This window comes from Lonchura striata, chromosome 3 (genome assembly GCF_046129695.1).
Source record: "Lonchura striata isolate bLonStr1 chromosome 3, bLonStr1.mat, whole genome shotgun sequence".
NCBI lineage: Eukaryota > Metazoa > Chordata > Aves > Passeriformes > Estrildidae > Lonchura > Lonchura striata.
In genome coordinates this window covers 24,349,012-24,375,245 of record NC_134605.1, presented here as the reverse complement: position 1 = coordinate 24,375,245, position 26,234 = coordinate 24,349,012, and the positions used below count along the sequence as shown (strand labels likewise).

General features: G+C 43.6%; 1 protein-coding gene across 1 annotated transcript; it reads right to left on the bottom strand.

Annotated features, from left to right (window-relative positions):
• Positions 1-1,936: 1,936 nt before the first annotated feature.
• On the bottom strand, positions 1,937-23,250 carry HAO1 (hydroxyacid oxidase 1). Its single transcript, XM_021540296.3, has 8 exons — positions 23,082-23,250; positions 16,106-16,257; positions 9,374-9,629; positions 6,418-6,593; positions 5,850-5,941; positions 3,163-3,321; positions 2,812-2,881; positions 1,937-2,437 (listed from the first exon to the last, which is right to left on the bottom strand). The coding sequence occupies exons 1-8, from the start codon at positions 23,216-23,218 to the stop codon at positions 2,367-2,369; spliced, it is 1,113 nt and encodes a 370-aa protein (XP_021395971.1). The 5' UTR covers positions 23,219-23,250; the 3' UTR covers positions 1,937-2,366.
• Between the last annotated feature and the right edge of the window lie 2,984 nt (positions 23,251-26,234).

Sequence of the window (26,234 nt, the reverse complement as noted above, 5' to 3'; positions counted from 1 at the left end):
GTTCATGTGTTACTTAAGACAAATAATTTTCTACTTACATATTTCATAAACACCTACTTTTTTTGTTACATTACTTATGTTCTCCTCAGAAACACTCTCACAAACCATGGAATATCTACTATCACCTGTGTGCTCTGGTTTTTTCTCAGCTTCTCCAGATGAAGCAAATGTGGAGATAGATTTTTTTTTTCTTAGCCTGGTCATTGTTCAGCTTTTAAAATGGTTCAGGGCACTCAGTCTTTCGCTTTTTAACCCAAACCAAATAGAATTTTTACCTTTTTTAAAAATTATTTAATAATTTCAAGAAGTAGTTATATTTGGCTGTCTCAAAATCAAAATAAATTATCTTCACTGTGGAATATTTTAAAAAGAGAATTCCACTGGACAAAATTAATTTACTTTCTGTTAACAGTCTTACGGCCTTTAAGTATTTGGCTCTAATTTTGGTTTTTATGCTTGTCTAGTCTTACTAGGGTTGAACTGGAAGGCAGTCAGATGATTCTCAGATAACAGGCAGGGAAAAAACAATGTAAACCCCTTATCCCAGAGGAACTAGAAACTATGAATTACACACAAGTAAAGAAACCAGTTTCTTCACCATCAGAACTTCTACTGAACAACAGAGTTTCAGAATTTTCCTCGAATCTGGCTGGGGCAAAGACAGGAAACTGCATCTTCTGAGCTTTAGAAATAGATCTTAAACATGTAAACATAAGATATTACGCCCCTCTCTTTTAAGTAACATTTATATTATCTTAAATAAACAGTCTTGCCGAAGTTAGTCTGTAATTGACATCTGACACAGTCCACATTGCAACAGATATGATAAGTGCAGGAAACAGCAGAAATTATGTTTCTCTGTTCTCTGAGAAACATTCATATTTCCCTGCACAGATAAACTTTATTTTGTTGCTACGCAACTCTCACACAACAGACCACATTCTGCAGTAAATAAGAGTACAAATTTTACAACTGGAGGGCAAGCATGTGGCCTTTTGGGTTTTCTCCCCATTTTGAGTTCCAGCCCCAGCTTTAGTTCACATTATAATATTCCATCATTTTATTACAAAGCTGCCTCTAAAGCTCAGTAAGGGATATTTCAAACTGAGCAAAGCGGGAGAGTCAGAATGCATGAGGCTGATGGGAAACAAATGGTGGAGCTGGTGATGTCAGTGAAATCATGAAATTAAGGGGTTTTTATCTTCTTTAGTCTTCTTTTAAAATGAACATTAAATTTTCACAGCAAGATATTCAAAACCTGTGTGGCCTTTCCCTGCTCCCTGTAAAACTGCCATACCTGCAAGGGAGGTGAGACAGGTGAAGAGCTAGCCTTGGGTTTACCCAAGAAGAAAACACTATAATCTTATCTCCTTTTTTCTTTACAGTTGCAAAATTTCTCATTAATTCAGTGGATATTTGGGTTGTTCATAGAAGAGAGGCACAGATCTTGCATGTCTCCACATCCTCCTCATGAGCAGAGTGAAGAACATCAAGATTTATCTGACTTAAGGGTGTGCATGGAAACTTAACAGAGCCACTAGGCTCTTCCCAAATCATGCGTAAATGCCTCAATTATTCAAGTTTCCCTTTTACACATGGCTGCAAATTCTACAAACTCTCCCAGGCAGCGTCAGCCTTCCCTTGCCACTATTAGCAAATCAGTCCAGGTGAAAAATGTGACTTGGAGCTCCAGGTGGAGGCAGCTGGCACAGTTTGGGCTACGGGGATTTGCAGCCAAGGATGTGACATATATCCAACGCACGTACATAACAGCTGTCTGATTGCAGAGGGCTTGTGCCACTTAAACAGCTGAATTTCCCCAAGTTTCCCCAATTTTTCTTTGCTTTTTGGTTTCTTACAATGAAAAGTCCTCTGGGCTCCTACAGCCTACGTGCCACAAGCCCAGATGCTTATAAAGTCACTAGGGAAAGGACACTTTGTTCATAAGAAAGCAAGATTTAATCTCTACAATCTACAGTCTAGTTTCTCTAAACAGTGAGCAAGAGGCATCTTTTGCATTTTAAATTTCAGCATTTCTGTTTATAGTTTCACTTCAATAGCTAAATTACTCCCAGGCATGGAAATTAATTATCAGCATTTGTTGCAAAACACCTTGACATTTTTATGCTGGTCTTGTATAAAGGCCCATCTCTAATCACACCTCCCAGTGTAGCAGCTTTCCTTAAGAGCCCAAGAGATTTGGAAACACCTGTAAAATTTGCTTTGAGTTCTTTCTTCAACAAGTGATTTCTTACAGAGCGGAGCGTTCCCTCAGTCAGGATTGCAGGAGGAGGCCCACAGAGGGAATGCAGTTGAATTTTGTCTGGAAGCACAACAGGCAACACACAAGGCAAGAGTCTTCAGACCTAAATCTTGGAAAACAATACTTGATGTCTTCGGATCAGTGTCCTGCCAATTTCTTCTACTCTCCAGCATCCTGGAGGAGAAGTTGCAGATCAGTTCAAGCCCCTGATTTTCCAACCGACTCTAAACCTTTTCTTTTACTGCCTCATAAAAATCTCCATTCTGTCAGATGATATCCACCCCTTAGTGACCAAAGATTTGCCACTACTTTTCTATGGATTTATTGCTCTCCTTGCAAAAAAAAAATCCCCAACATAATGTTTTCACCTAATCTACTCAATTCCCCATTTATAAATCAGGGATAACAAGTCTTTTTCCCATTTCTCCACAAACTAACTTGTTTAGATTGCAAACATTCCCCTCATACGAGTTGCTATAGCATCTTGCCTGGGGCAAATGAAAGCTCTGAGAAAACTTGATTATGGAGAGGAAATGTCGATGTCCCACCTGTCAGTGCCATTGCCAGGCGAAACTCTTCCTTCAGCATCTGGAGAACTTCTTTTGCTCCTTCTTCACCCTGGGAGATTAGGAGACAATGTGAACTATTATGTGTATGTTTATGTGTGTAGGCATAGACATGCATACGTGTGCCAGGAAAGGTTTTCTGTACAAACATAAATCCTGAGGGTTGGTCATAGCAAATTTTAGCAAACAGCAAGTCAGATGATCTGGATGCACACAGATGCATCACACACACATGTTCCTCTGTGCACACAGACACACAGGTATGTGCATTTATAGGGCTAAACAGTGACTCTAGGGATCTAAAATCATGCATTTGAGCTTTCCCTCACTTACTTGATAAGCCAGTCCCCAGAGGACAGGTCTCCCAATGAAAACAGCTTTGGCACCAAGAGCCAGTGCCTTGAGAACGTCTGTGCCTTTTCTTACACCACCATCCAGGAACACCTCCACCTTCCCCTCCACAGCCTCCACGATTTCAGGCAAGACATCAATCTAAGAGAGAGAAACCAGGAACACAGCTTGGCTGCTCCTGAAACCCTATTTATTTTTTGAACCAATTCTTACACATAGGATCCAAGCTTTACAGCAACTTAATGAGCAGTTGCATTCCTAAATATATACCCAAATAACACAGCTTTGTATTGAGAACCAGCAGTGACTTTGCAGGGTAGAAGGTACATACAAAGGTCAGATTTCTTTGGAGAGTCACATAAACAGAATGAGAATCAGCAGGGTCTCACAAAATGGCCATCTGACACATATCTGACACAAGCCAGTATCTGATTATTATCCAGAATATATGAAACAACAGCACTAAGGAGGCCTTTTGGTGGTGTTACCTCCCAAACTTCCAGTCTTCACTAGTTAGGGGATGAAACTGGATCAGCTCACTTTTTAAATAATCGTCTTTGCTCCCTGTTTAAATTTCCCATTCATTTATCCTGAGGGTAAGCTCAGAAGCCCAGAGGCAGGCACTGGACCTATAGACAAGGAGTGAGAGAAACACATGCCTGAAAAAATTAAAGTAGGCTGAGAATTTTTAATTAATGCATTTTCCTTTTTGAAAATGCATCTAATTGCAAGAATGACTATAGAGAAAAACTTACTAATATAAGAAAAATATAAATTTCCTCTAAGATTTGAGCAAGGTCGGAAGTAATTTCTTTTCATGAACATGTAGTTTGCTTTCACTGAGCTCTGCTCATCCCCTTTCTCAACTTATCTCCTACACCAGTGATACAAGTAAAGGGGGAAAGTACTTTTTCTGGTCTCAAGTTACAAGTGTGTAACCAGGGAATTAAGTAATTCCTCTTGCCATGCAAGAGGTCCCAGTGAAAGGATGAGCCTCCTGAATTCAAGCCTGGAGCATTAATTACAGGGCAAATTTTCCTACAAGGCCACCTAAATAGTTCCTATTCATGAAAATCAGGAAACACCACCAGAAGCCAAGTATTAAGGAGACTGGAAACAGTATGTGGAAGTAAGACAAAAGACACACAAATCCACATCTTTCAAATACGGATGTAATTAATTTCCTTTCTAATGGATAAAAATGACTAGAAGATGGGGGGGGGGAAACTTGAAAGTGCAGCTTGTTTTTAGATTTCAATTAAAATTTTCTTGAAGTTTGGCATTTGCAGTGATTTTCCCCCTCCCTTTGGTTTTGCTCTCTTGCCAGACATATTTTGGATCTATTTCCATATCCAGAGACCACTTTCTACATCCTGACAAACTGTACCAACATTAAAGTGCTCTAATAACTAAAGCATGATGCAAACCATAATTAAAACATAGATTTCTTCAATGCGTAACTAGACACTAGAAATATTGACCAGCTTGGGTTCAGCTCATGATCTGAAACCCCACGAAACTGAAGCAAATTATTATGTTTCTAAATCAGAACCATTTAACATGATCTGATACAGATACTTTATAAAAACAGCCATTGTGAAGTAGTGTTCTTTGTACTGTAAATCCAGGGAACACATTAGCTTTAACAGTTCTCCTCTGCTCTGTGGTGTGGCAAAGGAGTAACCCCTAACAAGAAGTTTGCAAATTTCTCTTCTGCTGCAGCTGTCAAAAATTAATTTGTATTTCTTGAGCTCTCACGGGTTCATCAAAATGATGTTTTTTAACAACCTTATACATTGTTCCTGTTGGATTACCTCACACACAGGCTTGCCCAAGAGTCTCAAGTGCCCTCATTGAAATTGGGGAATACATTCCCAGGAGGTGACAAGAGTATCTGTTCCCCTCTCCCTTCAGGGAACCATCATGGAAAACAGGAGGTTTTTCATCAAGAACATATTGGAAATACTCAGAGAGGCACAATTGAGCTTTGATTCCCCTCCCTTTCATTCTCTTTTTATTTGTGCAGCTTTCCCACACCAAATGAAGCAAGATGAGTGATGACTGGAATTTTGGGGTTTTTCCTTCATCCTGAGCACATACTTTTTCATTTTCCTTCTTTCTTTTTTGCCAATAGAGAAACTCTCACATCCTTTTTACCTTTGGAAAAGTCATGGGGTAGCACGACAAGGAAAAGGAAAAAGGAAAAACTGTAATTTAACCACTCTCTCCCCTTTCCAAAGGTGAAAATACTTGAAAGGAGAAAAATTGAGTTTCATTCTGCCTTTAGCTGTTCCTTAACTGCAATTTTCAGAAGCCTCAAAAGAATATTAAAAGAGGAAAAATAACCCTAATACAACCTTCAGAGTGGTGCAAAATGGCAATGAGGGTTTTTAAAAAAAGAATGAGAAAGAAGATGTGAAAGAGGAGAGTGGAAAAAAAAATCTGAAAGATTTTCCAATTTGATTTACCAAGGAAAGCCTGTGTCTAACTCAGAGTATGATGTGACATACATAGAGAAGTGGAGAGAGGGTATTACTCATGGATTAAGGCATAGAACATTAAGGCATTTCAGGTTTTTCCACCACCTTCCACATTTTCAGAGAAAGCAAAAGAAGCCAAAAGGCAGAGAAAATTAGAGATTAGTGGAGCATATTGACATCAGTACTCACAGTAGCAGGGACACCATCAAGCTGTCGTGCTCCATGATTCGACACCAGGATCCCATTTACCCCAATCTTTACAGCTTCTTTGGCATCATCAGCTAGGAAGAAACCCAAACAGGATGTGTCCTGCCATAAGTGGGACCTTGTAGACACCACAATCAGGGAATCACTAGGTAAACCATCATCAGCTCATGCAAAGCCACCTTAGGGCTTCAGCCTTCCAAAGTCTCACCTGAACACAAAGGTTTTATCTTTAAGTAATAAGACCAGAAAAGTAGCTTGAAATATTGATGCAGAACATTTTATCCCTTTGGATCAGCAGCCACCTTGGTTGCTAGCCCTTATTTTCTCTATTGTGTTCCAGAACTCATCAGTAAGAAATTCTTTCGCTGAATGATCCTGTCCACTGCAAAATTACTGGCATGATCATATTAATGGTGGTGTTGGTGACAACACCAGGCACTTCTTTAAGCAGCTGCTTCTACAAACACCTTCACTGATGGGTTCCTGGTAGTGCAGGAGGAAGTGACAGCCCTCCCTTTGCCTTCCCCCAGGAAGCAGCAGGGCTACACACCCCTGAGGATCCCTTTCAGCACAATGGGCAGCGAGGTCAGCCCCCTCAGCCACTTGATGTCCTCCCAGTTGACAGTGGCATCGATGGCCTCAGCGACGTACACAGCCAGCCCACTGTTCTCTCCAAAGTCCTTCCCCGAGGAAAATGCCAGCTCACTGCTCGAGAAATTTTTTAACCTGAAGTGACAAAAGACACAGAAGAATAGTCTGAGGAGGATTCGCTGTAGTCACAACGGGTCCCAAATGCCAGCATTCAATATGCCCGAGTTAAAGCTTTGCTGCAGTGCAGTACAGGAGCAAAAACAGCCAGTTCCAGCACATCAGATCCCACTCCTCAGTGAGCCAAAATCTTTGGCTGACAAAGCATTTGATAATCAACATAAGCACTGGATCTTTAATGTCCCTTTCAACCCAAGCCTATCTTTCTGTGATGGTTTTGTGATAAATCTGGGACAAGTTTCTCTGGCCCAAGGTAATAGTCTGACTTCTATAGCAAAATAAATAGGGTTGGGTTTTGCTTTAAAAACCCAGGGAATTCAGCTATGAGAGGAATAGAGGATCAGGGAGGAAATAGTTTTCTTAAGCACTGTGAAACAGATGGATGTCCACAAAACTTTGCAAAGAATTCAGAATTTTCGTCTATCCAATAAGGCCAAGAACCCAGCCTCTATACCTTGTATCCCTTTTGCACATTTTCTTGCAAACATTGCTGTTACTTGGGTTTTTCAGCAACAAAATCTCACAGGTGCTAGCACACCCATGTCCCAATTGCCCTGCTCTTCTGAAACTGTGTCCTGTTCCATACTGGGCTATTTAATACTCACATTTCACATTTTGGGAAGTGCATGAGTGTTTTTGCATGGAACCTGACTGATTTCACTGCTGATTTCATGCCTGCAACAAGCAGCATTTCACATGGCTTTTCTGTTCAGTTCCAGGCCCAGAAGCAAAGGAGAAAGGAGCAGGCTCTCAGCAAGATCCAGCTTTTCAGCTGTTAAGTTTGTGGAGGGTGGGGTGCCCAGAGAAAAACAGAACCATGGATAAGATTATATAAATAACTGTTGTTTTTCTTGGCCTGCAAAATGCAGATCAACACTTGGATGAATGTTGCCTTACATACATTTCAGAGCACAATGGCACCTTGTTGTTGCTTTGAAACTTTGTTGAAAACCCGAAGCCAAGAAAAAGTTATCACATAAATGAGCAGAGCCCCACACTAGGAGAATTTCACCGTGGCCTCTGCAACAAAGCGCTGCCCGAGCAGCACTTGGGAATCTGCAGTGATTAATTGGAACGTTTAAGGATTACTCCCATTTCTCCTGATTTCATCCTGTTCACTTGAAACCTTGTTATATTTGGGCAGGGGGGGTCAAAATGCTTCAGAAACGCTCTCCCTCTTTCCTCAAATGTCTTTGGGTTGTTGGACTCATTCAAGAACTCAACCCCAGGCATTAAAATTCTATTGTCCCTAAAAATTAAGCTATTTTCATAATTGCTTAATTTTATCTTTCAGAGTAAAAGGTCAGTGTATACTGATAATGTGTCAAACACAGATCTCTAGCACAATTACAACATAGGGCACACACATACCAGTGTGGTACATTTTCATGTTAGTTGCATTAGGGCTTTTTGCTTTCCTCCTAAAACTGTACTTTAACTGAGAAATCAGGGTGGAGTTCAGGTTGCTCTGTCAACTTCCATCTCTTAGCTGCAAGTACAAGTGCACAGAGGAGAGCCAGCACCCCAAGCTCTGGAGGAGTTTTTGCCAGTGAGTTAGAGAATCAGATTTACTGCAGAACCCCATGGCTTATCTTCCTTTTGAATAGTATGGAAATTAAGAAAAACCTTTGGATGTGACTTGCTAAGTACATGTTACATACTATGTGTGTATAGTATAACACAACAGTCTTTGGAGACATAGGAAGAACAATTCAGTTTAATTGATAATATTCAAAACTAGCTTTCACCTGGAACTCACCTCAAAGTTTATCTGCTTCAAAATACATTAAGCTTTCTTTTTTTTTCCTCTGTCTCTCCATTTTTGTGTTCATTTTCATGCTCTAAATAATTCTAACATGTGCCATGATAGACTGTGGTTGTTACCAAGACCTACATGCAAGAACCTTGCAAGATTTTTAGCTTCAAGTCCTGGATATCCCAGCAAGTAAATATTCTTCCAGCCAGTCCTTGGCTGCTAGAACTGTGCCAGCACTTCAGCATATGTTTATCAGGGAAGTCTCTACAGTTTATCAGCTTGTACTTACAAAAGGCCAGGCAAATTAGCACTCTTGAGCACCATTGCAAAGTTAAAATTCTGGTTTAACTCTGTTAAAATTGAATTCCTCATCGGCCTTGCAGTAGGGAGGAACTAGATTTAATGCTGAAGTAAATCATGATGACACAAATTCTGAGACACAGAACGAGTCCCAAAACACACTGTGGGGTAAAAATTGCCCTCATGGAGAATTTAGTAAGACTTATACCCACATGTTTCTGTATTGTAGTACAAGAAGAGTTTAAGTTGCTCGAAAAGGGGCTCTGCAGTCAGTAGCAACATGGCCCTGGACCCAGAGCGGTGTCATAGGACAACACAGAAGGAACCATAACATCTTTTGGAAGGGAGTTTCAGCCCACTAAGTCTAGATCCCTTCCAGAGCCCAGCCAATTCTGCTGCTGGATCCCAGTTCGACATCAGTGCAAGTCACTCCAGGCTCTGCCCTGTTTGAAGATAGCCAACATTTCCATCTGCATAAAGAAATGCCCCGTGTCACTTCAGCAGCCTGCAGCCTCACACTGCGTCTTTTATAGCGTGCAAAGATCCAGGAAAGCTTTGTTTTGACCCAAAGCAGATCCCAGCCCAAGCAGACACACACAGAGCTCTTCCCCAGGACAAACTTCTGCAGCAGCCCATGGTGGCTGCAGCACTGGCCTGGTCCCACGGCAGGCAGCAGAGGTACCTGAGGTGCGGGGGCAGCTGGAACTTGTTGCGCACATCGGCAAGGCGCCGGCCAAGGTATGGGGTGTCCACGGTGACGAAGATCCCTTGGTAGCCGGCTCTCTCGGCGCGCCTCACCAGCGACGCCGTCACCTGCCGGTCCTTGTACACGTAGAGCTGCAGCCAGTGAAGGCCGGCCGGGGCTGCCTCTGCCACCTCCTCAATGGAGGACGTGGCCCAGGAGCTCAGCATCATCCCTGTCCCCATGGCCTGGCAGGCTGGAGGAACACAAAGGGAGATTCTCTAAACAGGAGCATTCAAATAAATGCATTTAAGGCTTCCAGCATTTTGGATGTTGCCACATGCCTCCCAAAAATCACCCTCTGCACCAGCTAACCTCATACAGATATGTTTTCATGAATCTATCACTTATTCTTTTTGGAGTAATCTGTCACTAATTGTAAAATAAAGGAAAAACATGCTGTAAAACTCAGAAATATTATAGAAAGCCTTGTTTTTCTTGGTCTACCACAGTATGCATATTTTTAATGTAAATGGACCTCTGTTTCAAGACGTCATCCCCAGCCCATGGAGGAATTAAAAGTGGTCTTTATGACAACATTTTATTAAATAAGGATTACAAGCCTCTTGGAGTGGAAACTTATGAACAGCTTATTCAAACAAATTGGTTACACCCTCCCAGGGCCACCAGCCAGTTTTCCCTCACTGGAAATACAGCAGCAATCACCCAAACCTCTCTAGTTTGTAACCATCTCGTTCCTCTCCATTAAATTACTGGACATAGTTCCCTCTACACTGGGGATGTTGCAAACCCAGGAACTGCAAAACTCTCACATCAGGTAAGGGAGAAATGCTAATGTTATGGTTCAATCTGCCTTTATGTGTTCATTTATTTCCATTTTTTCCTTTTATTCCCAAGTCTACCTCTATTGAAAAAGCAAAAATTTAGTTAGAAACTGCACAGTAAAATGTTTTTGGCAAAGAGATTATATAAATCATGGGATATCACCATATCCTTTCAACTTAGCTGCACATGTAGCAACAAAGAAAAAGTGTTTTTATCTTATTTAGGATTAGGTTTAAGCAGTTTGGTTCAATGAATATGCAGCCATCCCAAACGGGGTTATGGCATTTTCATGCAAGCATGCTCACAAAATTCCCCTAATCTCTTCTGTAAAGTTCACAGCTCTCTGCTGAAGCACCAGCTGAACACACACAGTTTAGATCTCTCAGGCAAATCCAAAGTTCACAGACAAAAGTTTTCAAAGTTTCAAAAATTCCCAGTTCCAGTTTTGGTTGATCTGTGCTTGATCTTGATAATTTTAACAATTTTGACAATTTTCTAGACTTCTAAAATCATGAGATACAGAGGCCTGAAGTGCTGCCAGGTTTGGTTGGGCTTTTTTCTACTTCAAATTAGGTTTCTCTAAAAATACACTCCAATGTCTCACACATTTAGCTGCAGTTGAAGAAAACAGAAGTAATTAATTTCCTCTAACAACCATATTTTACACTTCACTTTTGGGGTGCTGCAAATTATTTATTATTTCAAATCAGTCCTACTACAGCCATATTCCCACAGGATGCTCTTGCTGCAATATGTGACATTTGCCAGAGTTTAAGCATGAGAGGTTTTTGTAAACCAGCCTTTCCTCATGCTACTGCATGATTGCTTTTAGTTGCTTGTTTTTTATGTTTTGTTTTTTTTTTCCAGGCCTTCTTTTAATCCTGAGCATTGACCAAAGGACATATTCACCCTTGTACACCCAGGCTCCTACTGGGCTCTGTGATAGTGCAGAGAGCACAGCAGTAACCACATACAGGGAGCTGGAATCACAGAAAGGTAAAGAACCTCTTCTTCATCCCTAATCCAAACCTGCCCTCTGGCAGTTTGAAGCCATTCACTCTTGGGGAACTCAGCTGAAGTATTTTACATAGCAACACATAGGAGGAAGCTCCAGTGGGAACAGAGCAGTGACCTTTTTTAGCCTTTTTTTCATCCTGAAGCCTCAGAGCATCCTCCCCCCATCTGGTGGGGCATCACTTCCTTACGTGGTTTGGGAAGGGTTTGGAATTTGTCTCTGTGGGCAGCTCAGAGGAAGAATACTTCAGGGAGGGCACTGGAGAAGAGCCCAGTTCAAGCTTGCAGATTTTGTTAGAGTTACCTTGTATGGGAATGGGAACTGCTTTTTTCCTCTAGCCGGGCAAATTCCCATCATTTCCCTTTTAGAGGCATCTCCAAAGCTCAGCAGTCAAACTGCCCCACTGCAGGCATTTTTCCCTGAATCCAGTGAATCCACTGTCCCCAAGCTAAGGGCCAGAGGACATTCTTTGAGATCAACATGATGTCCTTTTGGCACAGTGGTATTTCTCAGGAGCAGCAGCTGTGTTCTTGGAGTTGCATCTCCCAAGAAACAGAATTGTTTAAAGAACTCCACATTGCTCTCTTGACAAACAACACTTGGCTGAGAGATCCCTGTCAGCCTCTCCTCCCTCAGCCCTTAACAAACCCTGCGTGCGAGCGGTGCCTGCCATCCTCCCATTGACACAACGCGTTCTGTCAGCTGTATAAGAAGGCTGGAGGGAAAGGGACATGTGACCAAAATAGATCTGGGACCTGCCTGACGTGCCAGGCTGCTTGGGAACACTTGCAGCACTTAGTCCCCCAGCCACGCTGCTCTCCAGGGGAAATCCAGGTCAGGTCAGGCCAGGCCACGCTGTCCCATGTGAATATTGTCTTCTCCATGACTGTGGATTGACATTAATTTTTGTATCTCAAAATTAACCTCATCTTTTGATCGCCACATAGGTAAGAGGTAGGTGTAAAGTCCTGCTGCTTTCACTGTGGCTGAATACAAAATGTAATAAATGGACAAATTCATCCTTCCCAGTCACAACCATGTCTGATGGGCAGAAGAACCCCAAATTTCAGTGCTCAGCTTCACAGAGAGAAAAAGCACAGTAGCAGCCTGTTAAGAGCCAAAGGAACAAAGGTGTTGCTCCCTCTCTAGTGAGAATGACAGAGCTGCTAGAAACTTGGCTAAAACAGGGGGAGTAAAACAGCTTTCCAGTCAATACTCCTGTGCTGCATTTGGCAAAGCAAACAGTGCAGTCAAGTCACAGGTGATGGTGAAACCCTTCGTACATCAGCAGCATCCTGGAGAGGGGTTTGAGTGTGGCTACAGAGGGCAAACACAAAAACTTCAGCCCTGAGCAACTGTCAGTGACAGTTCTCAAAAGACCTGGCCAAGAACACAGTCAGGTTCTCAGCCTGATTTTCAGCCATTCATGGAGAAGCCAGGTACTGCAATGCTGCTGTGAGGTGAAAACATAGGAATTTCAACTACTCATTAAGTGCAATATGGAATAAGCAGAAATATAAACACAAATCTCAATAAAATAATGCTACAGATCTGTTCATAATCAATTAAGGTTGCAAAAAACTTCTATTTCTTGCTGAGCAGCTGGATGGTGCATAAAATTTTGAGTCAGTGTACTTGAGGTGGGTCCTGTTGACATGGGGATCACGTTAGTTTGCAAGCACAGCATGAAGTCAGGGTGGCAAATGAATGCTTTGGCATGGAGGAACAGTGAATCTGCTGATGGACAAGCCAGAAAAAAGATCCCATAGAATCAGAAGGATTCTATTGAAAACTGTTTAGAGAGCAAACTTTTGCTCTTTAGTGGCTAAGATTATTCATCAAATTTGGCAAATATTTTTAGTCAAAGACGTTGAAATTGGAGTGGGAAGGATGAGAAAAAAACACCTAAGTCAAAATGTCATGTGGTGATCTTTTCAAAATGGAAATGTTTTCTCCTGAGCTGACACTTTTGTTTCAAAACAGAACTATAGCTAAAACCATTAGCCAGTAGGAAAATGAAATAAAACATTATGTTTTGGATCAAATGAAACATTTCCGTTAATCCAAAACAATTTTCCTCCCAATTTTTCAGTCTCTACTGAACCGAAAATCCATTCTTTGGAAAATTGCCACATACACAGATGAGCTACAACTAAAATGCCAGTGAATATACTTGAAGGAAGACCTAGAAAAACTGGGACAACTGCCAAGGTGCATGAAATTGTTTCAAGGACAAGAGAACTTTCTCTGTAAGGAAGGACTCCTGCTACTTCCAGACAAATGTCAGAGAAAACTGAGGAGCAACTTTATTACAGCCTGCATAGACTTCTTTAAAATTTTTCTATTATTTTAAAGTCTAGCTGTCAGGAGTGCATGTAAATCCAACACCTTGATTTGAGGCTGTGTAAGGTTTGACCATGACTGCAATTTATTCTGCTCAGAGTGGGGTCACCTAACCTTTGGAATAACTTACATTGTGTTAGCTGGCCTGTCATCAGCAACTCTTGAAATGACAATTGGATGTTTTTCCTAGAAAAGATTCTTTACTCATGCAAAAGAACTGCCCATGAAGGAGTGTTTCAGGTGAGCTGATGGACCCTGCCCTGTTCTGGGAAGGTGCACACTCCTCTCCATCAGCTTGGTTGCTGCGGCAGAGCATCCCTCAGGAAGCAGCAGCCCCCAAAACCCTGAGAAGCCCCAGAGCAAGAAATTGTGAGGGCAGGGAGCTCTAAGGGACACCATGACATGCCCTTGTCCCCAGAGGGGACATTTACCCTACAGCACGTGGACAAACCTGCCAGGAGAGCAGAGCAGCTCCATGCAAGACACTGTCACTCCAGGAAATTCCTCAAGCATTGTCCTCAAACACCAGAAGTTCAGGGAAGGAGCTGTCATTGCTCTCTTCATCACCCTGCCCTACAGGGCAGCATGGTGTGAACCAGGATTATCCCTTGGGGTTCAAGGCCAGCCAGGCAGGCTCATGGTACACAGGGGCCTCCTGTGGGAGCTGCTCTGCTCCAACATGAGCCAGGGCACTGGCTGGGAAGGGGCAGGACTCAGGCCACACTGTGCTTCTCAAGGATCATGACCACAGCAGAGGCACCACCCCAAACAGCACTTCCTGCACACCTGAGCCATGAAAAGCCAAGCTTATGGAGCATGCCAGGCTTTGCAGAAGCCATAGAACTATGGGTCAGACCTCCTTGGCTTGTGCAAACTGGTGCAGCTGAAGCTGAAATAAAGCAAGCAACCAACCAAGTTTGCTCACTTAAACTCTATGCTACCTCTGGAACAGAAGAGAAGTTGGATGTGGCAAACACCCTGATCCTGAGTGTCCTAAGTTTAAGAAAACCCTTAAACCAAATGTGTACTTTACAGCTAATTCCTATCATCTTTTAAGGTCAAACCAAAATCTTGGCACTGAGTGCCCCACTCCATCTCTAACAGCATAAAACCAAAGCCATTTTTTCCTCACCCAAATGCCAATGCAATGGATGTGATTTTAATACTGCCCCCCTTTGAAAGCAATTAAAACTTCACCAGCTCCAATGGTAAGTTTTCTGGACCTCACATTCCAACTGGTGCCAGTACACCAAGCTGCCCCAGCTTGAAAACCCAGGAACACTGAATGCAAAAAACACGTGCTAAAGTTTGAAAATGTGGTACCCAGCCTTATTGTACGACTCAACTTTGCATGCCATTGTGAATTTATGCCTTAAAATGTGGCTGGGCTGCAGCATCAGTGGGAATTTTTTGCTAAGAAACATCCCAAATTTTGTGTTTCAAATCTCGCTCTCACCATGGCATTAATATGTTTGCACTTAATGTTTCAGAGTTTCCTCCCTGCACAACCTGGCCCAGAAGTGATCCGCGGGAGCTGCCAAAGGATGGGACAGCGCTAGGGCGGCCTTCCCAAACCGATCCGAGGTGCTGGAGTGCCATCGCGTGGAGTGCGCTGGCACTTGCAAAAAAGAGAAAACGGCTTCGGCTTCCGAATAAAGCTCTTGGGAAGGGGAAAAGCGCGGCCCCAAACATGCTGTGGAATTGGAGAGGTGTGTTTCTCAAAGATAATGGTGGAGCTGTGCTGTAGCCCACCCCCGTGCACATCACAGCGATGAGAACTGAGAGCAGCTCCCACTGCAGGGCTGAGAATTAGACTCGCTTCACACCAGCATCTGCTGCAGTGGGCATGGAAACGCTGTCAGATTAATAACCCAACCATGCACAGGATTATTTCTTTTTTACATATCACCTACTTAGGTGTTGTACTCTCTTCCTTTCAGCACAGGAGCACTGAAATGCACAGTCCACACTTCTTCCTCAGATTTGGTGCCATTCTACAGCTGGAGTCAAAGGAGTAGGTGACAGCTCCCCATCTGAATTCTGGTTAATATCCTTTTGAGCTGCAGCCTCTGTGCTGGCAACAATTTTGTGCAGCTTCTAGCCCAGAGGGGCCCTTATCTCACTGCCTCCCTGGGATGCTCTCAAAAAGCTCTCTTCCAAGCAAGGGTTTTTCACAGGCAAACAAAGGCCTCTAGAAGTTAGATTAATTTCTAGAGTCAAATCTCTAATAGGCAAAATGTTGTTGTGACAATGTTTACAAGTACATAGAATGTATAGATAAGTAGATATGAAATTGAAAACATCTATGTGACAAATTATTCCCCCCTTGCATCCTTCCTTTCCCCCGCCCAGTTTTATGAAGAGGGAAACCACACTCAAACGAGTGAAACGGTAAAAAACAAACGCAAGAAGCAACCCGGTTACCCCGAGCAGCAGCTCAAACCCTCTCAGGAGCGAGGAGCCCAGGCGGGATGCCCAGGCAGGGCACTGCCCCGCCCTGTCCCTCCCCATGCCGCGGCAGCGCTCACCTCGGGCGGTCGCCGTCTCTCCGTGGGGGTGAGCCATGCGCTGCATCGCCGTGGCAGCCACACACACGGGCACGGTGACCCTCTGGCCCAGGACAGAGGTGGACAGGTCCATCACTGACACGTCCCTGAGCACCCGCGGGTACAGCTTCCACCTGGCACACACACAGATACACTGAATTTCAAACGGCTGCAGCATGGCAGGAATTCACAGCTCCCACTGGGCAGGAGCAGGTTTTTCTGCTGTCCGTGGGGCTGGAGCAGAATCCCACTGCGCCATCCAGAGCTGCAGCAAAACCCCTGCAGGGCACAAAACCTGGAGGGACCAAAGAGCAGTGAGGGTGAAAGAAGCAAAGACCCCTTGAACACTTTTGACTGGTATTGTTAGAAAGGAAAGAGAGGAGCAGTAACACAATGAGGTTCGTGGTGAGTCTCAGCCCCCTGAAAGCCTTGGGACAGAACTGGATGCCAGATGCTATGTGCAAATGGGGAAAGTCATCAGCCACCCTCAGTTATCCCTTCTACGGACTAGGGAACCAACAGACACGAGATTATTGGTAACACAAGCCTGGCCTGCAGGCTTGGAGCTCCCTTTTCCAAACCAGAGCAAACTAAACCACACTTAACCTGAAAATACAGTTTACTGCAGCCAGGCTGGACACCACATCTGCACACACAAAAATTTACCTTTTTTTTCCTCCTACACACAGAACAGCATCAGAAGACCACAATCCCTATTACAGGATCAACTAGACACCATAACATTCAAAGTTTTATGAGGAAAGTTGCATTCCTGGGGATACCTGTGCCATGGGACTTGTCCCCATCATCCAGGTGTTGTCACAGCACTGCCACCACTAGAAGCCACAAGAGGAGGTGCAACACCTGGGGCTGCCTCTTGTGAGCTCAGCCAGGCCAAAGCTCCCTGCAAGCACCACTCTCTCACAGAGGCCTCTCTCCCTCCAAAAGGGTTTCCACAGCTCCTGAGCTGTAATTACAGAAAAGAATTTAAAATGTATGGTATAATACTGCTGAACTTGAGCAACTGCTCTGCACCAGAATGCTTGAGACTGATAATATTACAATTACCAGCAGAGAGAGAAAAGCACAGCCACTGCTACCCTGTGACAGGGAGTAAGGGTGAGCTTGAGCTTGTGTATTAAAATGAAAATTCAGGGGGGGGAAGACAAAATCTGTTTTATAGGAAGATCAAGAGACATTTTCCCAAAAAGCCTGGGGCAGAGCCAGGATGAGACCCACATTTCTGAAGGCCTGGAGCTTGGGGCTGTGCCAGCTCTCCAGGCAGTGCTCCCCAGGGAGGACAGTTATGATACTTGGAAGGAGATGTGTGGTTGTAGAAGTCAGCTGTGCTACTCAGTGCCAAGACACACACGGCAGGAACATCTCCTCACACTTGTTTTCATTCCATTGCAATAGTTTGTTATTTTTCAGGGGAGGATGGGCTGAGAGTGGGACAAAGAAAACATTACTTCTTTCTCCCTCTTTTTTCCCTAATCCTCATTCCAAAGGCTTCCACTCTGCCCTGAAGTATCTTTTCCCAGCAAAGAAAGAAAACAAAAAACCATTTGTAACCTTGCTCATTTATACAGTCAGACCCAAGAGCATAAAGGATGTGAAGCATCTCCCTCTTCCACTGGGCTCCTGGTTTCTCAAATAGGTACCTGCCACTGCCATCTCACAGACGGCCTGTGAGGGTCAGTCCTGAGGTACACCATCCCTGTGGTGCTTTTGGCTGGGAAGAGAAACAGGAAGAGCCAAAATTCTCCCAGCAGTGCATGCAAGAAAAATGATGCAGTCCCGAGCAGAGATCCCTGATCAGGTCACATCCTGTCAATAAACATCCAGTTGGATGGGTGCTGCTGACCCAGAACTGAGTGCTCCCACAAAAACACCAAGCAGGTTCAGTAGCTGAGTATCATCATCCTTTAATAAAACCTGCTCTTGCTTTGGAAACTTGGTTGTTTCCAACTCTGATTTTGACAGACACTTTAAACCAGGTGTTGTCTGGACAGGGAAGTGCCCTTCACAGCAGCAAGGAAACCTCAGCGGTAGCATTTCTCCATCACCAGGGCACACATTCATTTGGCTGCACACAGCACCTGCATCCTCCAAGTCCTTCAGTGAAACATTTCCTGCATATTTTGGAAAAAACTTGGATTTTTTTTTTTTTTTTTTAAATTCATCATCTCATCACCCACATCATTTTACAGCCAAGTCCACGCTCATGTGCTGCAATCAGCAACTGAGAGTGAATGCATCCTTCTTCCCAGCTGGAAGCAGGAGGTGCCGCAGTGGGGAAGGCATCGAGCACTCCCAATTTAGGCAGCTTCAGCTAAAAGCTATTTTGAAGGAAGGATTAAAGGGAAAGAAGGGGGATTAATCTTTTGGGTTTTTTCCTTTTTTCTCCATGCTCAAAAAAATTTCTGATTGTATATTACCTTGCAGTGGCGTAAGAAGGAAGCATGGGATGCTTTCAGCCAGGAAAAACATTGATATTTTCAAACTGCACCGTATTTTCAAGCAACTTCTCTTGTTCCTCTCCTGAGTTGTCCCAAATCCCCTCATGCTGCAGGTCAAGAAGCACATTTGGGAAAATACACATTGCTCCGGCCAAGCCTCCATCCTAAACCAAATCCTGTTTGCTGCCCTTCTGTCTTCTACAACCCCACTTCCCTTCAGAAGGGGCAGGGGCTGGTGCTATGCCAGGTTAGGCATCAGCTGCTTTTCCTTGGGAAAAATTATCTTCCCTTCCAGCATGTCTTGCCATCCACACTCTTTTCACAGTGCAGTGGGAATCTGAGGTGAAAGACACCACAGCAACACAACTAAATTATTATTCTAAGCATTCCTTTCCTTTTCTCCCCCTGAACTTCCCGGACTTGTCTGACTCAGTCCCACCATAAGCCTTGCTTTTCTAACCAGTGTTTAAATTACTTCTGTGTCCATTTTAATGCCTTTAATTGCTATAAGGTAACACCATGTTTGCAGAAAGCCTACATTTGCACTGCTGAAGCAGCAGCTGCTGTTCCTTGCACACAACAGAACAAGGCAGCTTCTCCTAAGGCCTCCGGGAACTCTGTGGCAGGGCCAATTAGCAGGAGCCTGCTCCACATGCCCCCTTCCCTGGTATGCCCAGAGGGGAGACTCCAGACTGATTTCCTGAATGCCATCGAACTAAAGGCATCCCTACCTTGTCACAAAAATCTCTTCTCCATTCAGGCCCCTCATTTCTGTGACAACTCGAGAGGGGATTTCAGCTCCAGACGGGGCTGGGAGGGCACTCAGCATTCCAGGATGCAGAGCAAACCCAAGGAGAAGGCATGCAGACACCACAGGGAATGACATATGCTCTGCCATCCCAAATCACCCTTTCTGGCCTTAATGCCTCACTTCTGCCAGGGCCATTTGAGAACTATGAATAAAAAATACTTTTCTGGCCTCAGCAGGAACACACTGATGTCATCATCTGAGTGCTGGTTCTTCCCTCAGTCCCAGAAGAGCTGAGGGAGAGTTGCTGTACCTGGTGTTAAACTCATCTCAAACACTGTCCTTGTGGAGGCAGTTTGTTCTCTGGTATCTGATTACACAAAGCACCTCAAGGTCAAAAGGCCAAGACAATAGTTTTATAATCCAATGAGTATCAATTGTGCTGCTACAAAAATTGCATGATGCATTCCAAAGATACTGCAGGATCCAGTAGCACAACCACCCATTAGGGTTATTTTTAATAATAGTGTTATATGCAATAAAGATAATTCACACCTGTAGAGTGATATGTCATATTTGATATTATTAAGAAAATGCACAAGTCGGCACTGGAGGTTGTCTCACATATGTAGAGACTGGTCCCCGATAAAACCTCATTTACAAGTTAATACATGTAGCCCGTCCGGAGATGCGTCGTTTCTCAAAGTGATCCAGGAGCTTCCAAGCAATGATCATCCTGGCAAGACCCAAGATTGGAATCACTAGAACCCTCCAGGGTGATACATCTGAATACCGTATTCCCTGTAACTGCATCAGGAGGACCCATCGCTTCCTGGACACCAGATTGTTCAGCTCAACACAGAAAAAAGAGACTTTATGAATATGTGGGACTTTGAATGGAAAGAAAAGGCTGATCACCAAATCCCGGCCTCAAGAAAAATAACCCCTATAAAAACTGCTTGTACCAAGAGGGTGGTGTGTGGCGTAGGAGACCCTCTGCTGGAGTGGTCAAACCTGTGACCCACCCAGCACCGATCCCGGGCTCGGCACTGTCTTTTTCTTTGTGGTTGGCTCAGATAGAATTTGATTGCTATAATAAAATTGTTACTTTTATTTTTAATTTGGCTGCGTCAATTTTTATCTATAACAAGAGTAATATTAGTCCTTAATAAGATAATCTATTTATTTCTCCAGAAATGAAACAATATGTTTGCAAAAAAAAAAAAAACCCCTCGCAAATAAACCCAGCACTGGTTTTCTAACCTCACACCTCACTTGAATAATCCTGCACCATAAAGGTATCAGCTAACCATTCCTGCTTCTGGTTCAGTTTTGTGCTTCCTTTTCCCTTTAGACTTAAATATAAATATTTAATAAACTGCAAACTTTCTAAATTAGACTGAATTCTGCAACTAAGCTTCTGACATGGAAAATCAATAGGAAACAAAGCTGAACATACTCCTATCTTTCACAAAATGAACTGACTCGGTGATCTTTGTGCCTTGGGGTGTAAAGTCCATCTGACTTTATATTTACTCACAAGCTGTAGTCAGGAATAGGCAGAACATCAGGACTGTGTGAGGGTCAGAGCAGCACTGCCCCATCTGTAACAGCTGGGCCATGCTTCTCCCAACAGCATCCAAGGGAAAAATAAAGGTTTTTCAAAGTCCCTTGTGTCAAACAGGTCTTATAAAACAAAATATTACAAAGTCTTTGAAGCAGGTTCTGCCTTTTAGAGATGTATTCCCAGGAAGCCATTGCAAACATGGCCTAACGACTGTTTATGGCAGCATTCCACATGCTGAGAAAATGGGATCTTGTTTTATTTCAGATAAATACAAGGGGAGGGAGAAAAGAAACACCTCCCAGCCCCTTCATCCCCACTATGCTGAGGAGCAGGGACTCAGCACTGAGGTATTTTCAGCCACACCAAATGTCATTCATTTCTTTTAACGTGTCAGGCATTGCTAATGAACATCTCCTTCAGTCCCAGGCCGTCTGCAAACACCAGTTTCAAACACCTAAAACTGGAAGGTTTTATTGAAATCCTGATAGAAGATTCAGGAAAGATGAGGTAAGCCTGAAGCCCACAGGCAACCAGCCTGATGTAAGGAGGTCTCTTATCAGAGGAATCCATCCCTGTGGCAGAAACAGCTTCAGAGCAGAGCTGCCCTTATCTCCCACCAACACCGAGTTCCGCTGATGCCAGCACAGCATGGGACATGCCCAGCTCTTTGTTAGCCTCTCCCTGGCAGCTTTAGATCCCACCTCATCATGATCAGCCTCAGCAGTTACAAGTCAAACATTCACTGCTCCTGCAGTTTATTGTCTGCAAGTGCTTCCTTGGAGTGTCCTTTCCTTAATGTCTCATTTTGCTTTTATGAGGCCAAGTAGCATCAGAACATCTGGAAGCATTAAAAAAGGCACAATAAAAATCAGGTGAGTGCTACTCCATCCCCTCCTGCTCCTATTCACTACTCAGGGCAATCTTTTAGCTTGTGTTTGAGCAGGGGAACTTCTGTGATGGCAGCTTCTGCATGGAGCTAAGAGGTCTGGAATAAGCACTGGAGGTGAGTTGTCTTCTCTTGACATTTCTACATGTATACTTAAAATGAAGGTTCTGACCTTTGAGATCCAGCTAAATGAATTATCACAGAGCCTTCTAGAACCCTCAACTTGCATCAGGTTTCCAGCTGAATGGCCCATAGCCTATGGGAAAGCAACTGGAGCACTGAGTAGGACTGCAGAGAAGCAAAGCGGGGAGGGAGAAGGACAATCAAAATAAACCAAGACAATAATGGTTTGGTTTGTTAGAGGAACTAAAGACAAAGCCTTTGCAAAGACAAATGCAGGGGGTTAAACATCTGCACCAACACAGCCCCAGCAGGAAGGAGATGTCAGCAGCTGTTTGAGCAGCTTGACTGGGTTCAGCTGGGCTGAGGGCAGCAGTCTCCAGCTGCCTCCTTCCCTCTGCCCTGCTCAGGGACATTTGGGAGGAGGGAAACCAACTGATCCAATGCCAGTTGTGACACTTCCACCAAATGCCACAGCAAGTGCCCACTGACTTTGTGCTGACCTTGTCCTGAGCTATGGAAGACCTGAGCCCAGGTTTTGACAACAGTTCAGGGGATCAAAGTCAAAACTGGTTTATAGCAGTTCCCAGCATTTACAGTATCTCCTGGTGAAGGGCTGACCTCCTGCTGGAAACCCCTGAGCACAGCTGGGCCACCCAGGACTGAACCCTGGCTTTCCCAGCTCACCCCAGAGTTGGGAAATGCAAATCCTTCCTGCAGCTCTCATCTGGGAAGGCCACAGAACTAATTCAGTTTAGGAGAACTAAGGAAAATGCAAAACTGACTAAGGACCTAAAAAGTACAACCCCACCCCAAGAACCCCTTGCTGGCACTATAACCTAAAATGTACAAATTACAGTTTCATTGGATGATTAAATACTGGAGCTGAAAGACTCTGGAGAGAATTTCTGTTAACAAAAGAACCCAAATGCAGGCAAAAGTAAAAAGGTGCTAATGGATTTTATGGACTGCTTTTTGACAGAATTTGTTAGGTGGAGGAGTGAAAGGGGAGAAAGTTGTCCTGAAAATCAGTTGAGAGTATTTTTGCTAAAATAGAAAGACATTGCAGAAAAATTGAGCTTTGTTCACAGAGAAAAATCTAAAATTGCACCACATCTACCAATAAAACAGAACTTACACCCCCTGCCTCCCACCACAGCCTTCAATCATCCTCCTACCTGGAAAACGCTGCGACATTATCAGCTAGGGTTTCCTGGTCATCCGCCCCAGATCGGTAATAATCATACACATATTTGGGCAGAAAGTTTTTAGCATACTCCTCAAAATCTGCAATGCACACTGGCTTGCCAGACATGTCTGCAGATCTCACTGGGTTAGTTTACTCCCACACTTTTCAACTCTGGAGTTTTGCCTGTAAATCATTAATATGGGACCTCATCAGGAGTCAACTTGTCTACATTTCTCCCTCCCAAAAAAAATAAATACACCATCTTCTTGTGTCATATTGGACTTCAGCACCATCTTTTAGTTCATGTGGTCAAGGCCAACCTAAAACATAACAGAATAAAATATGGTAAAAAGGAAGAAAATTAGTAAGCAATATATCGATTCCTCCAGTAACAGGAATGTACATTCCCCTCTATCATCCAAAATATCCAGGCAACTGAAAGCAGAAAGAGTTTGCTCATGCCCAAAACGCAAAGTCTTGATTTGGATGATTTCTAAAAGCAGGTCCCAGCCTGCACATTTAGGGTAACACCTAACACAGGTGAGATACAGTTATTTCCATTAAAATCCTGGTTACCAAGGCCAGTTGCAGAGACCCACCTGCCAGACATTGTTGGGCAAACAGCTCCCGCTTTTCAGATAATTCCATCTCCACAACTCAGAGGGCTCTCTTTATTCCAAAAATATTAAAGAGTCACATACATTCATCATCTGGAAACAAAGTCATCTTATCGAAGACACAATCCTCATCCCAAGTGTAACAGACTTGGTTAACATTTCTTGATTTCTCCTTATTTTAAATTTTAAAAAATATGCAGAGTTTTAAACAGGTTTATAGTAATTGTTTGACAGGGCAATTAAGAGTATATCATGTGTATATATTCATTTTTTCAGCTGCAGACTGCACATTAATATCAATTTACACACAATTACACCACGAGGCATTTGTCACGTATCAGTGTCAGAAACAATTCAAATGCAAACTGCTTTAACCTTGGCATTTCACTGCACTTGCAGCAAAAAACTGGGGACACGTCTGCTTGCATTTATTTAAAGTTTGCATCATCTGTACTAAAAACAGGTATTTATCCTGGAGCATGAGACAGGAAGTGCTGCATGATAGCTGGACATTCTAATATGTGCAGCTGAACTCAACTTCAATGAACTCAAAAGGTTTTTATGTTGGGAAGCTGCAAAAATTTCTGGAGGCAACAACAGTGTGGCCCCACTGTTCCCCTCTCCCTGTTCTATAATGTCTGTATTCTTCAAAACTCTTCCCACCTTGATATTTATTTTTCCACTTAGATGTTTCTCTCCCACATTCACAAGATATCAGTGATTTACTTTAATTGCCGTTATTTGCCACTCAAGCTAGAAGTTGCTCTTCCCTCCCCTGAAGTTTCTCAGGTGCCACCCTTTATGGATCTCCCACATCTGTCACTCACACCCTGAAACCCCTCTTGGACAACTGAATTCCTACTGCAATCCAGCCAACACACCTTAGGAAGTTCCACAGAGCTCAGGAGTCCAACTGGAACTGGAGCCTCCAGCAGGATCCATCACTTCCCATGCTGGCTAGCTGCTGAGCTGGAGTGAGGTGGAAAGTGCCAGTATCAGCACAAGGGAAACAAAACTAAGGAAAACGTGATATTTAATGCCAGGTCTCCTCAACACATCTGACACCACCACACACAGCTTCCCTCCAAGTAATTGGCTCCTCATTTTAATGAAATTTCTCTGGGTGAGATTTTCCCTGGCTGCTTAATGAGACATCAGCTGTCTGACCTTTAACCCTGGAGCCAAGGAATCTTGCCTGAACAGCAAAGAGCTTGCCCGAGCAACCATGCAAACCTCACTGCCACAATCCATGTCAAAAAACCAACAGAGCCAGGGTCATGTGAACATCCCCTCCCTCATCTCCTGCTTCTCCCTCGCTCCTTTGGCAGGAGCTACAAACAGAGAATGGGGTCACACTTAGAGCTCAGCTGATCCAGGCTCTGCAAAGGAAACATTTCACTGTGGTTCAAAAGATCAATCACAAATTCCAGAGGAAAAACCCCACAGAGGGTATTTTGAACAGAGACACAACTTGTGGCTTAGAAAGCACTACTTGCAAAAGCCAAAAATACTTAGGAGAAAAACCACATGCTTGTCCTGATGGCTGTGACTTGCTAGAAAGGGAGACTTCTGCACAGCATTCCAATCTGGACCTGTGTCCTTCTGCAGGATCAGAGAAAAAAACACCAACAGTCTCCTGTCAGCACATGAAAACCTCTGCTGGGGAAAGATGACCCAGCTGGGACTTTCTCCCTTTAGTTAGCTGCAGTAAAGATTAACTGGAGAAGTTAACTGCATCAAATAATTCAAATGTTTTAGTGTACAAGCCATTGCCCATTTTTCAAGACTGTTGTGCAAAGCTGTTTTATCAAGTACCTTACGTAAGTAAAACAGTTATTTTGGCTTCTGAATTCCCCACAAACAATTTCTCCAAATAAAGTCATAAAATACCTATTTTCTAGAGTGTTTTTGGACAGCATCTTACATCAGTCAAAGCTGAACCAATTCATTTTGTCCCCTCCAAGGCAGCCAGGAGAACCAACAGAAAATACTTGTGGCGTTTTTATCCCAGCAGCCATCTGGAAACTCCACTGTGGGAGTCAAAGCCAATGGATGCTGCAGGGATGAGGACAGCTCCTTGGCCATCCAGCAGGTGGCTGGAACAGGCCCCTAGATGTCTGTTTTGGGAAGTTAGCTTGGAAGTCTGGAGATTGCTGGGATGGCAGAAGAATGGAGCATTGAGCAGAGGACTGAATCTCCTGGGAGGAGCTGGATGGTTCTGAGTACAATTAAACCAATCCAGAGCAGATTTACAAAGAAGACTCAGTGTCACTCTTGTGCCCGCAACCACAGCAACAAAGACATAAAAAGTGTTCTTATCAAGGGTGATCTTGTGATTTCCTGATGTGTGACTGACACTTGGCCACTGTCCTTTCTGCATCCTCTGCAAGCACGTGAGGCACAGGCCCAGTCTGTGCCAGGAAAATCTCTGGTGCAAAGGTTCAGCTCCCACACTCCCCTGGAATCCAGATTAACAGATGTAAAAGTCTGAAGTACCAGCAGGCTCCAAGTAATTCTAGTGAACC

Excerpts from the sequence above, each read along its gene's own strand:
- HAO1 (XM_021540296.3), bottom strand. The coding sequence starts at position 23,218 with ATGTCTGGCAAGCCAGTGTGCATTGCAGATTTTGAGGAGTATGCTAAA. Across the intron at positions 9,630-16,105 it reads AGAGACGGCGACCGCCCGAG|CCTGCCAGGCCATGGGGACA; the intron begins GTGAGCGCTGCC and ends GTGTTCCTCCAG. Across the intron at positions 5,942-6,417 it reads GCTGAAAGGGATCCTCAGGG|CTGATGATGCCAAAGAAGCT; the intron begins GTGTGTAGCCCT and ends GTTTCTTCCTAG.